This window comes from Oculina patagonica, chromosome 1, assembly GCF_052425735.1.
Source record: "Oculina patagonica isolate OP01 chromosome 1, crgOcupat, whole genome shotgun sequence".
NCBI lineage: Eukaryota > Metazoa > Cnidaria > Anthozoa > Scleractinia > Oculinidae > Oculina > Oculina patagonica.
In genome coordinates this window covers 40107902-40124483 of record NC_135758.1, presented here as the reverse complement: position 1 = coordinate 40124483, position 16582 = coordinate 40107902, and the positions used below count along the sequence as shown (strand labels likewise).

Genomic DNA, 16582 nt, shown 5'->3' with positions numbered 1-16582 from the left:
GTCCAGGCCCATAGAACATAGCGGATGCTTTGACCCGCCTGACCAGAGAAGTCCCAAACGGAAAACAAAATGCGTTGCAGAGAATGCATCCCCCAGAGCCACTCCTATCCAGGAATTTGAAGAAGCTTCTGCTGAAGATGATGAGATTACGTTGTTGAGAAAGTGTGTTCAGACCAATGGTTGGAATGTTGCTGAACCAGCCTTTAAAGCTGTGAGAAATGAGTTAACTGTCCTAGGAAAGTTAGTGTTGAGAGGGACAAGATTAGTCATTCCAAGAAAGCTTCGCAAGCAAGTGTTAGATCTCGCACATGAAGGCCATCAAGGGATCGTTAAGACTAAGCAATGACTCCGCACAAAGGTATGGTGGCCTGGTATAGACCGTGAAGCAGAACAGAGGTGCAAATCATGTCATGGTTGCCAGCTCGTTGGGAAACCGTTGCCCCCACCCCCCACCCCCGAACCAATAAAGAGAACGGAACTGCCTACACAACCATGGCAAGACCTTGCGGCAGATCTGCTTGGACCCCTTCCTACGGGTGAATATCTGCTGGTGGGTGTTGATTATTTTAGTCGATATTTTGAAGTAGCCATTACTAAATAACGGCAAACTGATTAACTGTCTGGAAGCAATGTTTGCTACACACGGACTACCGTTGTCGATTAAAACTGACAATGGTGCACAATTTGTGTCGGACGAATTTGAAGCCTACCTCAAGGACAACAACATCGAACACAGAACGTTTACCCCCTTGTGGCAACAAGCCAATGGTGAGATGGAGAGACAGAATAGAAGTCTGCTGAAAGCTCTGCGAGTTGCACACAATGGAGGACGTGCCTGGCAAAAGGAAATGCAGAAATTCTTACATGGTTACAAAAGCACAATACACACAACTACTGGAGTGAGTTCTGCAAAATTGTTATTTGGGAGAGAGATTCGTTCAAAGCTCCCAGGTGTGGAAGAGTTGCGCTCAGATGTTAGCGACAGTGAATTTCTGGACAGGGATCGAGAAAGAAAGCAGAAAGGAAAAGATCATGCTGACAACCTGAGAGGTGTTTGTGAGTCTAATCTGAAAGAAGGGGACAAAGTGCTTCTACAGAAACCCAAGGCTAATAAACTGTCACCATCATTCATAACCACACCCTTTCAAGTTGTGAAGAAGCAAGGAAGTCATGTTGAGATTACGTCTTCTGATGGTTTCCACTACAAGGGAAATGTTACTCACCTGCAGAAGTACGAGGAGGATAACTCACATGATACGACAGCTAGCAATCCAAAAGAGACAGTAACAAAAGTCCCAGGAGCTATTCAGGAGAAGGAACAGAGAGTTCCAGCTCATCGTTATTCGTTGAGACTCAGATGCAATCGTCAACCTGATAAGCTAAAGGACTCTGAACTTGGTTAAGACTTGTTTAATGACGATTGTTTATGCAGTGGCCATTTCGTAAGGTCATTTCTCCGTATGAAGTTGAAGTTTGTATTGTTTTAAGACTCAGACTACATTGGAACGTTTGTCTGATTTATTGATCATTTAGTATTAAGCATAGAGTGTGTTGTTATTTTGTTTGAGAAACTGGACAGTGGACACTTGGGGAGTAAATAGAGCACATGGTTTTGTGTGTTTAGTTCAATCTGGTCTATGAGTGTTTATAATGGTTTAATCCGAATGTTTCACCGCCCGTGAAACACTACATCATCTAATCTTAAACCTCCTTTCAGTTTATAAAAGCCCCTCGATACCATTGCCATTTTTGAGAGTAGCAATTCATAGAATTGTTTACTATTACAAATTACTGGATCAAATAGCTTTTAGAATGAAATGTTAATGAATCTACTTCACTTTTATTTCCATCTTAGGCCTTTAAGTGGGCAGGAATCGCACATCGAATCCCTGACCACGTTAAAAATTTGTATGTCTCAACCCTTCACTTTTTGCACTATTATATGATTCCACGTTATCCTTTTTAAACTACATCTGATTGGTCAGAATGATTCCAGCTTTAACATAATTGTCGAAGTATATACTCTTACCACCTATTTTAATTAACTTATTGTTCCAGATTATACGTTCAGATATATAAGAAGCCTGGTAGAAGAGTTGTTTCTAAAGTCAGCCCACCATTGGAGAAATTCACTATAGAAAGGGGAGCATATGCAACTCACTCAAAGCATTGTCTTCACAAATAAAATTTAACAAAACAGTGCAATTTTATTATCCTGAGTTTGCGAAGCTTGCTACAAAGTGTGTTAAAACACTGCATCAATCGATGGAAGTGGTAAACAAAGTGTCGGAACGAGCTTCACAACTTCTTGAATCTGACATCCTCCTTTCCACTATCTCGTTCGTATTCGTCGCCGTCTTTTTTCGAATTTTAGAAGAATTGCATCTAGCTCATGGCGAGGGATATCTTCACGCTTTAATTTCTTGCTCCGCTTTGCTGCACTTACGTTCAGTTTGTGTACGCTTGGAGGTGTTTTGATCTTGGTTTTTACTTCTTAGTATAGCTAGCTCCTCTTCTAACAACGTAAAAGAATTCTCATTTTCGTTTCTATTGCTGAAATGCCCAAAAGAAAATCAAATCGTGGCAAATCTGCCTAATAAAATTCCTCCATTGTCGAATAATAATGCAACAAGTTTACAGGGCTGATGCTATTCTTTGTGCTAATTGGCAAATATCCATCACATGTCGTTTTTTCTTGGATTTAATTGGCTGAGACAAAACTGTCCAATTTTTCTTAACTTGGACAATTTATGCATTTTAACTGAAAGACATCATTGAAACTACCCAAATGTGATCCCAAATTGGACAGTTCACAAAAATTAAGTTTCCAGTCCATTGTGCACTTGAAAATTTTATATCTTTTATTAAGTATACAACTCTCGAACTACTTTTTCAGATAATTCAATTCAGTCTTGAACTTTTGCCTTTGCCTAAGTGTCTATAACAGCTACTTCATTCATTTCGCAAATGGCCCTATCGTCTACCTTTTGAACCGTCCTAGCAACCGTCTGCCTTCACGTAAACGAAAGCATAAAATCATGAGTAAGTTCTTTTTTTATTTATTTTTAACATACCACTTCTTTACACTTGCATTCCGCCAGAGAAGATAAAACAAAAGCTGTCATGGCAACATCTCCTTCAGTGTACGCACCTCCCTAAAATAAAATATTAACGCAAAGAAGACATTGATACTAGTCGTTACTAGTAAAGATCGCTACGAGAATTTATTGGTGAGTAATAAAGACAATAGAATGATTTTGTCTTGGGCCTATGAATGATAGTTTCCTTGTATATTTTCCGTTCTGAAAACGAACGGCGAACTTCACTCTCTTGCTAGACCTTGCTAATGTTTGTTCTCTGGAAAATTTCGTAGATTCCATTCAGAAAAACTATATTGCTGGCACCCAGTCAAGAAAATGTGCGGAATTCCAATAGACTTAGGCTAGTTTGTAGTGTCAATTTCATCGTTTTGTACTCGTATAAGTGTTGGTCAAATTGCCAAAACGTCTCCTACAAAGTATATACAGTCCACTCTATCTAGCACGGACACCCTCAGGACCAACTCTAGCTTTCTGCCTTACAGAGGTCTCCGCCCTGACGAAAGTTCAGTTATATTATCTGAATCCACACAAAAGTAACATTCGGCAAGAACCAGCCAGCCAACAGGCCCGCTTTAGCTTTTAGCATAATTGCCAGAGATGACGACAAAGGTAAGCTACAGCACATGTCACTGTTACTAGTGCTGGAGCTAAACAATTGCAAAGCTCCTCAGGAATATTGTGATCAGTGCTCACTTAGATCTAGAATTTCATTCCTTACCACCATCTCTCCATGAATGACCGCGTGGACCTCGGGCAAGGCGCCATCTGACTTCTGGTTTTGAATCAACCAGCTTACCGACTCACACACCAGGTTCTCGTCAATATTAACACCATCAAATTGCTGAGCCTTGCAGAATACTCTCATTACAAAAGCGGTCAACCTTAATGAGATAGACAAAAACAAAAGGCAGTGTACTACTAAAACTGATGTTAGCGTAAAATAAACATTTTAGGAACAACGCAACAATTCTTATCTGTAACAATATAGCAAAGGAATGCATAAACATACGTGAGAACTATAGTTCCGTTTTGTTGTCTTGTCACGATATTCTCACTAGTAACTGTTTTATAATGATATAGCATTTCATTCATTTTATTTTGCCAGAACTGACGATGACATTGAAAACTTTCGAAACCAAAACTTATTACAATGAGTGTAAAGAATGTGATTGTGCAAAGCTTTGATTTATTCGCATACAAACCACGTGCTTCCTGGCCGACTCTCTCCCCATGCGCTGAACGACTTGTCATTACGACGGTAACTTAACTCCCCCTGGTACCCTGAAAAAGAAAACGGTCGCTGCATAAAAGGCATGTTAACAAAAAGTAAGAAAAATAAACTACGAATAACTTTTTCTTCTCTTTTCTACTTTTTCTTCTTTTCAAAAGAAGGTCAAACCGTCTTGAAAACAAAACCAAAGAGAATATTACATTGCTGAAGTGTGGGTGTCTAAATCTCTGTTTCCAGGCCAAATTTTACCACAAATCCCATTCCCAGAACCTCACTCAGTGCGTGACCCCAGCAGGGAGCAATTTACAGTCGCTTCGCCTAAAACGTCCAACTAATCCTGTGTTCGTACAATAAATGCTGCTTTTATTACAGAATTCCCCGGCTTGATAAAGTAAAACACCTCCAATGTGAAATCCTCAAATCAAAATTCTACTATGTCCCTCAATCCCAGTTTCCCGACGCATTGTTTTCTTGAATTCTTTTCGTATGCAATCTACGTATTTCCAGTTCACAATTTTCTGTGTATAATTTTCTTTGCTATACCATTTACAGTACGAATAGCTCAGCATTAATAGTAGCCATTCTAAATAATCTAATCGAGCACTTGCCTTATAATCTGTAAAGCGCATGCTCGCAGTGAAAACAGCTATCGCTGTGCAACTAAATCGCTGACTTCAGTAAATACAGTTTGAATCAATGCTACAGTCAGATAGCCACTACATGGTCTTGACAACCGTATACTGCGGGAAGTCTCTCTTTTGCTTTTAAAGTTCGTAGACGAACACAATAGTTAGCAAGCGTGATTTACGGGCGGCGAGTAACGCGCGCTCGCTTACTTTCTTGTTCGTCCCCATTGACTTCAAAGCAAAAGCGAGGCTGCTTGAAGTCTATGACATCCGGTGATTTTCAAACTGTTTTGGCAAGAGTTTCAAATGAATGAGATATCTCTCCCAACAGAGCTCAAAATTTACACGGTTTAAAAAAGCAAGTTCACATGTCCATCACTTGGCTTACCTGACTGAATATAGCGATAAGCGTTCTCTTCACTATCGCCAGCAAGCTGCTTCGTGTTGATTAGATATTCTAAAACGTAAACATTTGGAGCAAGATGGATCATCGTCTGCTCCCCACACCCATAAGGTTGGCTGAAAAACCTCTCCAGACCACCCTCGATAGTAGTGTTGATAATTGGACCAAGAACGTTTCCTAAAGTAAGTTAAAATACATTGAATAAGCGAGCTCGCCAGCTCTGATTGAGTTTGAGAAAAAAAAATTTTTTCTCAAAGTTATTGATAAAGTTTAAGTTTTATGAGTATGGATGAATTGTGCCAGCTTTGTCTAGCCTGCGTTGCAGACGAACTAAGCCCCGTCTGCAACACAGGCTAGCTTTTGCCATGTCATGACAAGTGACTAACAAGTTAAGTGATCAATCGCTTACCTGTCAGGTAAACAACTGCTCCAATCGAACCAGGAATAACTTTGGAATTCTCGGGGAGTTTTAAATCAATGCTGTCAAGTTGTGCTAAGACAAAGAACACGTAAAGCGTTATACCCTTGGATGGTGCTGCTGTGCACTAAAATACGTTAAGCTTGTAATTGTCTCGCCATTTAATGCAGAGTTATTGTTCCATTAAGTCACACTAAAAGAAGGCCTGCCTCCGATGTTATCAAACAGGCAATCGGTTGAGACCCGCAGTGTCAAAGAAGAGTGGGTCCCAAAAACACCTGCAGCGAAGACCTCGCGAAAGGAGATCAGGGGTGCCGACCTCAGGCGGAGTCAGTAAAAATAAAAAAATCCCAGGACACACGAGACGAATAGGTTTCGTGGAAGATCTTATGTGCCCCTTTCGCAGAAGAAAGACCACAGGCAGTGCACAATGACAAGGTCCACAAAGAGGCGATGATACATTATGCAATAGAACGTCTTCCAATTTGTATCCACAAAATACATTCATGAAACCGTGAAAACATACGTGGAATCTTGGATGGATCCGCGGCTGGTTTGTCCGGATCATCGTTAAGAATTCCTGGGTGAATGAATAAAAAGCATGGTAGTTCATTGTTTTATCCAGGTCATTGTTTCCCGTTCTGTATTATCTTGATAAAAACTCAAGCTACCCATCTATGGTATATCTTATTTTATTATATAAGTACTGAGATTTACTCTTTACAAACGCCTTGAATTAAATCGTCTCTCTTTGATGAAAAGCAATCCTTTGGGTTATACGGTTTTTCTCACAGATGAAAAATATCGTATGACCAAGCACAAGCCGGTTACGATTTTTTCACTAGTGAGAAAAATCGTATCGGATTTTCCCGCCATTTAAAAATTAGAAAGCTTTCCCTATTGGAGTTTAGTTTCATGGCTTATAGCTGAAGATTTGCTTCTGTTTATCAGATAGTGCACGAATTTTTTCAAACCCATCAAAACGAAAACAAAAGAAAAATCAAGACAGAATGTTGCATTATTTCAAGATTTTCTTACGTTAAAGAACGAGTCGCGGCAGATCGAAGAAATTCCTCAACACGAACTGAACTCCTACCTGAGCAAGTTCATAATCACTGTGCGAAAAAAAGAAAACAACGAAAAATACGAACCAAATTCCTTACGTTCTTTATTTAAAAAAATATCTTTGAAAAAAAAAACACCCCTTGAAGGCATACGGTAAACTTAAAGAACGAGAATTACAGATTTAGCATCATGAAGGACGCTCAGTTTGAATTGAACAGGTTTGTAAAGCTTTGCAGTCGAAACAAAAAGATCCAAGCAGGAAGGAAAGGACGAACGCTTTGGTTGCTCTGACAGATCAAGAAAAAAACTCCTTTATGCGAAAAAATTGTTAGGAACATCGACTTCTAAGGCTCTCCTGAACAAAGTTTGGTTCAACAATACCATTCATTTCAGCCTTCGTGGCTGTAAGGAGCATCGAGATAGGTGTTGGGGCGACGTGCAGAGCTACACTTTGAACCGCAAATCAGGAGACGAGTACTTAAAATATTCTGAGAGACAAACCAAAACTCGAACTGGAGAAAACACCCGAGATGTTAGTCATATCAAACCGATTATTTTTTTCTGTTCCTGGAAATGAGAATGATCCCGTTGCCTGTTACAAATTATATGCGGAGAAAAGGCCTTTAGAAATGAGGGTAGCGACGCGCCATTTTACCTGGTTGTAAACAACTGTAAAAAAAACAAGATTCTACTAAACCTTGGTTCAAAAAATCTGCAGTGAGACAAAACATTGAAACGTAACTCATTAATGAAGACAATGGTAGAGCCGGGGAATCCTGGACTTGGAACAAACGTTAAGAACCATAGCGTCTGTAAAACATTAATGATGAAAACTTTAAAAAACAAAAATATCACTTCGACCGACATCATACAACTTTCTGGACACAAAACTAGCGAAGTGTGACAAATTACTCAGTTGTTTCTGAAAAGCAGCAAGTGGAAATGTCTCGAACATTGAGTGAGCTGAGTACAGGAAATGTGTCGCCGAATGTACCAAAAATTAATGCATCTCAACTTGGTGAAAATTCGAGGTCTATTCATTCAGCTAATCAACATGGCCACCTAGGTCCTTGATTCAGATTCTAATTAGAAAGGCAACGTCATTGGCGTAGTGCTATTATTGACAATTTCAGAAAACTGTTGTTAAAAAAATGAATCGAATTTACATTGTGGTTTTAATGGGTTTACTTGTTCATCGTGTGCCACGTTAATGAGCTGTTTTAAAGTGAATTTTGACATTATGTTAAGAAGCGTATTTCTTAAATCGGCACCGTGTAAGTATTGCTGTTGAGTTGAATCAGCGAGTGAATTTGCGCTATTATAGTGAACTTTGCAATGTATTTAAAAGCTTTTTGCGTCCCAATTTGTTGTACTTTGTCAATGTCTTCGCAGCAAGTTTAAGATGAATTCTTTTTGTAGTATTTCAGTACTCATGTAATAAACAAATTACTTCATGGTTGGTTCGCTTGTATGATTTTTATTCACTCGTTGTGAAGAATAACAAACTCACTCGCTCGCTACGCTCGCTCAGGTTCGTTCTATTACTCCTCACAAATCATGACTAAAAATAGTACGCTGTCACCAACCATGAAGTGATCTATACATCGCTATTTTTATGAAATTTATAACTCTTCCGATCCAGTCATATGAACAAGTTATGACGTAAGCTCACTATGAGGTATATGGAGCCGAGGAATACTCAAGTACATAAGTTCGATCACTCGGTGTGTCGTAAAACCAAAACCAAAGTAATCACTCTGGCCAATCACCATGAAAAATCTAGCGAACCAGTCAAATCTTCAAGCAGATAGATGTAACCGACGTGATGCAAGTATACCTTGATTTTGGTTTTACTCCCAATTGGATGAAAAAAACCGCGAACGTGTTTTTACTTATCACTAAGCGTAGTAGTGCACAAACAAAGCAAATGCAAGTTCCTTTCGACACTCTAGTTAAAACGGCTATAATACGCAGTAAGTCATATCAATATACATAACCTAATCTACTGTCACTTGTCGCTTGCCACTCGGCTTAATTATCATATATTACCAGCAAGCCCTTTTACGCCTTAAATAATTTTACTACTGTGTTAAACTTAAGGATGCTGGCGATAAATCTGCGCCAAAAATCAAGAAAACTGAAAAAATATAAAAGAAATCGACGATTTGACTGGTCAAACACTTTGTGTTCAATGTTTTGAACTTTTATTAACGTTTACGCAATACACTAAGCGTAGTAGTGCACAAACAAAGCAAATGCAAGTTCCTTTCGACACTCTAGTGAAAACGGCTATAATACGCAGTAAGTCATATCAATATACATAACCTAATCTACTGTCACTTGTCGCTTGCCACTCGGCTTAATTATCATGAATGAATGAATGAATGAAATACTTTATTAAAGTGTCTGAAGTATTTAGCTCAAAAAAAACTAATTGTGGACACTATTTACATTATTATATATCTAAGCTATTTAAAGTTAAAATATTTACACTTAAATTCTAAGAAGAAGAAAAACTGAAGAATCGTACTACATAGATTAATAAATAAATAAATAAATAAATAAATAAATTACAAAAGAATATAAAATTTTATTATAAAAGTAGGTGAAAGATAAAAATTGCAGTTAAGAGTTAAAAATTAAAAATTTAAAAATGTACATCGGCTAGCTGCATATGTCACATTTACACTCAGTTTGTATAAGACGGGTGAGGTCTTTTCTCCCAATACTGTTTTTAAAACTCGTGACATTATGTTTTTCTCTATCACTGTGGTCTAGTTTGCTCCATAGATAAGGCCCGAAATATCGTAAAGAATGTTTTCCATAATGTACTGTGCGAAAACGTGGAATATTAAAATCAGCGTTCCTCAGATTATATCGTTTCGGGGCTGTATTAAATATTTCTGTTATATAAGTGGGCACAAGTCCGTGTTTTACTTTATACATTAGAATGGCAATGTTTTGTAGCCGTCTTTGGTACAGACTTGGTAGACCTGCTCTTTTCAGTAGCTCACTGTAGGTCTCCGATTGGGATTTAAAGACTGCCCTGAGTGCGCGCTCTTGAACTCTCTCCATTTTCTTCTTATCGGATGATTTGCAAAAGTGCCATACAATATCACAATATGTAAGGTGAGGCAAAATACTAGATTTGTACAGCTGTAACTTTGCAGACCATGGAATTAGATTACGTAGTCTCATTAACACCCCAACCTTACAACTCGTTTTCTTGCAAATATCACTAATGTGTTCACTAAATGTCAGTTTGTTGTCGATGGTTACACCATATATTACCAGCAAGCCCTTTTACGCCTTAATTAATAATACTACTGTGTTAAACTTAAGGATGCTGGCGATAAATCTGCGCCAAAAATCAAGAAAACTGAAAAATATAAAAGAAATCGACGATTTGACTGGTCAAACACTTTATGTTCAATGTTTTGAACTTTTATTAACGTTTACGCAATACATATAACGTAAAAACTAATTACCTTTCGGATCCAGTATGAAAGATCTTGAAATGTTATATTCCACTCCTTCTGGCTAAAAATGTGGCGAACATAAAATAAACAACAATATGAAAAGTAAAGGAAACAAGGGTAAATAAAACTCGATTTGTAAGGAAAGGAATTCTTTAAGTCTAACTGCTACTTACTACTGGCCTTACTTTTAGTTTAGTCTTACTGTGCTACCACGGTTTTGTAAGTGTCAGAATAGATCAACTCGTACCTTTATCATTATCTAACCAAATCCTCTAGTTTTAGTTAAGGTATCCTTCTGGCAATAGACTCCACCTAAATAATTTTCGGAAGGGCTTAAAAGTCAGTTGACCTATATGACCCTATAAGTATTAAACTGATAATCAATAAAAAATGGACAATTACAATTGAAGTGTTTGGGGACGTCCAGTGAAACCCGGTGCCCGGCAAACTCTTGAACGCAGTCATTTTTAAACTTAAATTAAAATTTGTGTCTTTGGGCGGCAACAAATAGATAAAGGAAAAAAAAGTAGTTAGTTAGTTAGTTTTTTTTTTTTTTTTGCCAGAGTGACGTACCACAACAAGAAGTTTTCTTATGACAGTGTCTGCGCCGCTATTCACCCAAAAGTCACCAAGCGGATGTTTAGTTTTAAAGACAGCCGCGACTTCAACTTCAATTTCCCCAGTTATCTTGGGAACAATCGGGACCGTCACACTCTTGGCATCGTTGGGTGGTATGGCAACTGTTCCGATCGGAGCAAATTTACCAGCGGCAGCAATAGAACAGAAGTTTTCCCCACCTTTGATATATATATTTGCCTGTTGGAGAAATAATGAAACGATCGTTTGTTTAATTTATTGTTTTTATCCCTTAAACGTTTTTTGTGGGCTTTTTAAGGTGATTTAATTGTTGTCAATGGTATTGACAGCATAATAAAAAATTGAAGGCATGGTAAACTGTGTAGGCTTTTCAAGAGCACATATTTTAGTTTCCTTAGCTGATGAGATTTTTATCGACAGGCGAACCCTATAGAATCACCATGTCATAAATTTGAAAAATCCAACAAAACACTTATTGAAACCCTGATTTCAGTTGTATCCGATCAACATTGCATCGTTGTGCGAATTAGTAAAATTACTACTGATAAACTTAAAGTACCATTAATGTTACCACGAATGGTAATTGAAATTTTGTCTTGCAGAAGATCATTACATTGTCATTACATTTACCATCACATGCACAATTTTTGGATCTAGTTAAATTATACCATTGCGTTTTCGCCGTAATTGAAAGCTGTTGCCACAAGAGACACTTGTTCTCCCCTTTTGACTGAATATGGTATTTCCAGCGAAAGAAAGACGTCTTTTCTTGACATAATCCTAAGCGGCGTGGCTAGTCCCAGTCCTGTTTTATTGTTGATGGCCACGGCCTGCATGACCCAGGTCGTTATTGTGTCTGGCATTCTGTGGTCCAAAGAAGCAAGTCCATCCGAGCTGCAAAAAATTAAAATCATTTATTTTTTTCTGAAGCATCTATCCGGTCCGGAATCCGGAATCCTTGAATTTGATTGGCTGTTGACGCGCGTTTCGCCGGTCCAGTTTTTTTCTATCCGGACCGGCTTTGCCAAATTTTTTCCTTTGGTCGCGATCGCTGGGCTAACAAACACATAGAAGTTTTGCTCTCCAAAATCGGAGTAGCTGCCCACCAACCTCTGTACTTGTCAAAGGACAAAATTGCAATGGAGTTAAAGACCTCGAAGTTCTTCAAAAGGCGAGTATTAATTTATTTCACAACAAAATCGAGTGTTAGTTTACCGTTCGTACTAAGTTTGTCGTTGTTTGTGCACTTCGTCGAACTTCGCAAAATATTCACGCCATTGCCAAGTTGCACAGGTTTTCAGACTCCATTTATGAGTTAAATTGCCTCGTTTATCTGTCTTATCTGTCACTTTTTACAAACATTATCTACTATCATTCAAGAAAATAAGATTCGTTGATTGAAAACGGTTAAATTAATCTTCCCAATGTTGTGCCGTACGTAGACGACCAAACTACTAATTTCATTCAGTTACGCTTTCGCACTGTTTATCAGAATAAAATTCTACTGGGAATCAACGCGGAGATTATTAATTCGTCATCTGCAAGTGTGAATAGCTTGAGAAAATGCTTTTCAGTCAGAGTATTTTTTAGTCGGCGAGGGTTTACACGCTGCGAGTAGTTTCTTTCAAGACCTTCAAAGCAGTTATCGCGGGTTCAGTTTGATTCGGAAGCCGAAATCGATTTAAAAGTGTTTAGTTTTGTGCTACATTTGTGCTATATTTATCACTTCATTTGTTTTTCTTAGATTTCTCAAGTCTAAATTGAATATGCTGAACCTCTCCTTGAGTACGGTTCATTTTAGCGAAGCTATTTTATACGGAATTAAATAAAGCTAACAGCATTATTATTCACTCTTGCTAACCCGTCGATCGATTGAACAATGAACTTGAATGCGCGCGTAAAAAACAAAGATTTTGCGACACAATCTTTCTCGGTTTCTTTAACAAAACAAATTAAAGTAGGAAAAAAATAAAAATGTTATTTGCCGGCCTAGGTCGGTCCGTATAGGGAAAAACTGTGCACGAGGTCTTGAGTACGGCCCGAGGCCGTAGGCCGAGGGCCGTGCTCAAGACCTCGTGCACAGTTTTTCCCTATACGGACCTCCCGGCCGGCAAATAACATATATTGATTTCCTGACTTTGTGCCATGACATGGATCGTAGACACACTATTTTGAAACAAGTTACTTTGTATATGTAATTGGACTACATGCTGTCCAATTTGGAAATAATTTGATGAAAAAAATTCCGAGGGCAGCCAAAATTGGACGAGGCCGTAGGCCGAGTCCAATTTGGCTGTCTGAGGAATTTTTTGAATCTAATTATTTCCAAATTGGACAAGCATGTAGTCCAGTTAAATATTAATTATATAGCTTGTAGTCAGTCAATCCAGCGTAAACAATAAACTTATGACCAGAACGGGAAAAGCATTCAACAAAAGTAGGCATAACACAGAACATGCAACTTTAACTCACTCAAAGCATTGTCTTCACAAATAAAACTTAAACAAAACAGTGCAATTTTATTCACCTGAGTTTACGAAGCTTGCTACAAAGTGAGCGAAAACACTGCATTAATCGTTCTCAAACTCATTAATAATTCATGACGTTATAAGCCAACCAGAGCGCCCCATTCGGGTCAGGTGGATGAGTTGGAAACTCAATGAAACACCAGTTGAAAATCACTAGTGTTTCATCACGTTTTCATCACTAGTGTTTCATCACGTTTTCATCACTAGTGAAAAAATTGTTCTTAATCTGCATATTCATATATTACTCAAACACAGCTTTACATGAATCATTAATTTTTAATAAACAATGACCAGGAAAAACATTTCAAATTACAAACTGACAAGCCTAAGTCATTTGAAATTAAAGTTTACAGTACATTTCTTAAAGTCGCCAAAACAGACTGGCATAGTATCCATATCCACATTCTGAGAAACTTTTTCTACCTTCCGTGACACGGAATTCATACACGTGCAATTCATACTCTTTAAAAACTCCACCAACCTCGAGTATTGGAACATTGACACTTCGCACTCGTTGCCAATCCTCAAAAATCCCTATTTCCCACTTATTTTTATATCTGGTAGACTTCGGTACTGCTCTCTCTACGCAAAGTTCTTCTTCCTCGATTGTTTTCGGGGAGCGAAACCTTCCTTCGGCCATGGCAAAAACAATATGTAAATCCCTTCAAGTTCACAACGCTTTTAGAATACAAATTTGGTGCAACGCGAAACTATTGGATAATTAAAAACAAAAGCTCACAAATACAATGAATGCCGACTGAATACAACAAATCACACATACAAGGCATTTTAAAGAAAAATGGGAAAAAATACGACACTGCATAATTTTGTATTGTTTCTTTAGAGAAGTCATTTCAAAAACTCGTGCATCGTGTTTCATCACGATTTCCAAACACTCGAAAACAGATGAAAGCACTCGGCCGAAGCGGCCTCGTGCTTTCATCTGTTTTCTCGTGTTTGGAAATCGTGATGAAACACTCGCACTCGTTTTTGAAATAGTACATGAAAGTCGTAAACAAAGTGTCCGAAGAGCTTTACAACTTCTTGAATCTGACATACTCTTTTCCACTATCTCGTTCATATTCGTCGCCGTCTTTTCTTTTCGAATTTCAGCAAAAAACGACAAAGAATTGCATGTAGCTCATGGCGAAGGATATCTTTCAGCTTTCGTGCTTCGCTTCGCTGCACTTACGTTCAGCCAAGTTTTGTACTCTTGGGGGTGTTTAGGTCTTGGGTTTTGCTTCTTAGTATAGCTAGCTCCTCTTCTGACAACGTAGAAAATTTCTCTTTTTCGTTACTATTGCTGAAAAGCTCAAAAGGAATGGAAAAAGTGGCAAATTTGCCTAATAAAATTCCGCCATTGTCAACTAACAATACGACAAGTTTACAGGGCTGACGCTATGCTTGTTGCTAATTGGCTAATATCTGTCACGTGTTGTTTTTTCTTGGATTTGATTGGCTGAGACAAAACTGTCCAATTTTTCTTAAATTGGACAGTTTGTACATTTTAAGTGAAAGTCCTAATTGAAACTATCCAAATTTAATCCCAAATTGGACAGTTCACAGAAATTAAGGAAAAATGGTTACGCTGACAACATAGTATTTACTGACAGCTATATAATTAAATGACTAAGTGACGATTAATTATTACGTGCGCACGAGTGAGAATTTGTATAGAAAAGTAAGAGAAAAACTAGAGTTCAGTATATATTGAGTAAAGCATCCAAAACTTATTTTCGTGGTGGCTACTTGCGAATAATATAGAGGATAATACATGGTTGCGCAAAGATATAGATTTGAACACGAGAAGATAAATTTCATATCTCCACGCAACCATGTAATATTCTGTTTGTTATATAAACCTACTAATTACGATGGTTTTGACGATTTTTCGAAGATTTCCGACCATTTTCCGAAGATTTCCGAAGATTTTCAAAACGTTGTCCGAAGGTCGTACGAATGTTTCCGAACATTTTCCGAACTTTTCGGAAGATTGCCGAAGATTTCCGAAGACTGCCGAAGACTGCCGAAGATTTTCGAGGAAAATTCCAAGATGTTTCTTTTTAAAATCCATTAGCTTTGGCTTATTCAGCATTGGAACAGGGCAAACTTGTCAGAAAACGTTTATTTTCGAAATCGATGTTTTCACAAGCTTTCACATGTGAAGATATATATGTTATTTGCCGGCCGGGAGGTCCGTATAGAGAAAAACTGTACCGAGGTCTTGTGTACTCAAGACCGAGAGTGGCCGAGGGCGTGCTCAAGACCGAGGGTGCAGTTTTTCCCTGTACGGACCGACCTTGGCCGGCAAATATAAATATATTCAATTTCAATGTTGAGTCGATCGACGGGTTAGCAAGAGTGAAGAATGCCGTTTGCTATTTAAATCCGAATGAAACAGCCTCGCTAAAAATAATCCGTACTCAAAAAAGGTTCAGCATATTTAATTTACACTGCAGAAATTCGAGAAAAGCAAATGAAGTGATAAACATAGCACAAATGTAGCACAAAATATAACACTAAATAAATCGATTTCGGCTTCCTGATAAAAATTTCCGATAAATGTTTTGAAAATCTTCATAGAGATCAGCTGCTCCCCGAGTGTTAAGCCCTTTTCTCTGAAAAGCAGTTTCTCAAGCTATAAACACTGTTGTTTAACAAATTAATAATATCTGCGTTGATTTCCAGCAGAAGTTTATTCTGTTAAACAGTGCAAAAGTGAAACTGAATGAAATGCAAGGTTTTGTCGTCTACCAGCACAATAATTATTGCGATAATTAATTTGGCCGTTTTTAATCAAAGAATCTCATTTTCTTGAATGATGGCAAATAGTGTTCTGTTTTGGCAAAAGGTGACAGATAAACAGGACAGTTTAACTCGTAAATGGAGTCTGAGAGGCCGGTGTTACTGTAGTTTACCGAAGTGGCGTGGAAATCATTGTAAAATGTACAAACAACGACAAACTACAAATGGTAAACTTTAACTTGATTTTAATTTGTCGATAAAGGAAATGAATACTCGCCTTTGGAAAAACTTCGAGACCTTTAATTCCACAAGTATGGAGTCCGCTTACATTTACTTTACTTAGCTTTTTCGATTTTGGAGAGCAAAACTTTAAATTTCATCGCAACAAA

General features: G+C 38.0%; 2 protein-coding genes across 2 annotated transcripts in view; both read right to left on the bottom strand.

Moving 5' to 3' along the window:
• The window catches only part of LOC144630687 (complement C3-like), a 170152-nt gene that overhangs the window by 111531 nt on the left and 42039 nt on the right, over positions 1-16582 (bottom strand). The window lies entirely within an intron of this gene.
• LOC144630858 (complement C3-like) overlaps positions 1-16582 on the bottom strand; it is a 32816-nt gene that overhangs the window by 14617 nt on the left and 1617 nt on the right. Inside the window, exons 2-10 of the mRNA XM_078489222.1 lie at positions 11589-11814; positions 10897-11139; positions 10333-10384; positions 6306-6359; positions 5771-5854; positions 5347-5538; positions 4304-4382; positions 3820-3982; positions 3075-3155 (exon numbers count right to left, since the gene is read on the bottom strand). Coding sequence (XP_078345348.1) covers positions 3075-3155; positions 3820-3982; positions 4304-4382; positions 5347-5538; positions 5771-5854; positions 6306-6359; positions 10333-10384; positions 10897-11139; positions 11589-11783 — 1143 coding nt within the window. The 5' untranslated portion in view covers positions 11784-11814. The remainder of the gene's footprint in view (positions 1-3074; positions 3156-3819; positions 3983-4303; positions 4383-5346; positions 5539-5770; positions 5855-6305; positions 6360-10332; positions 10385-10896; positions 11140-11588; positions 11815-16582) is intronic.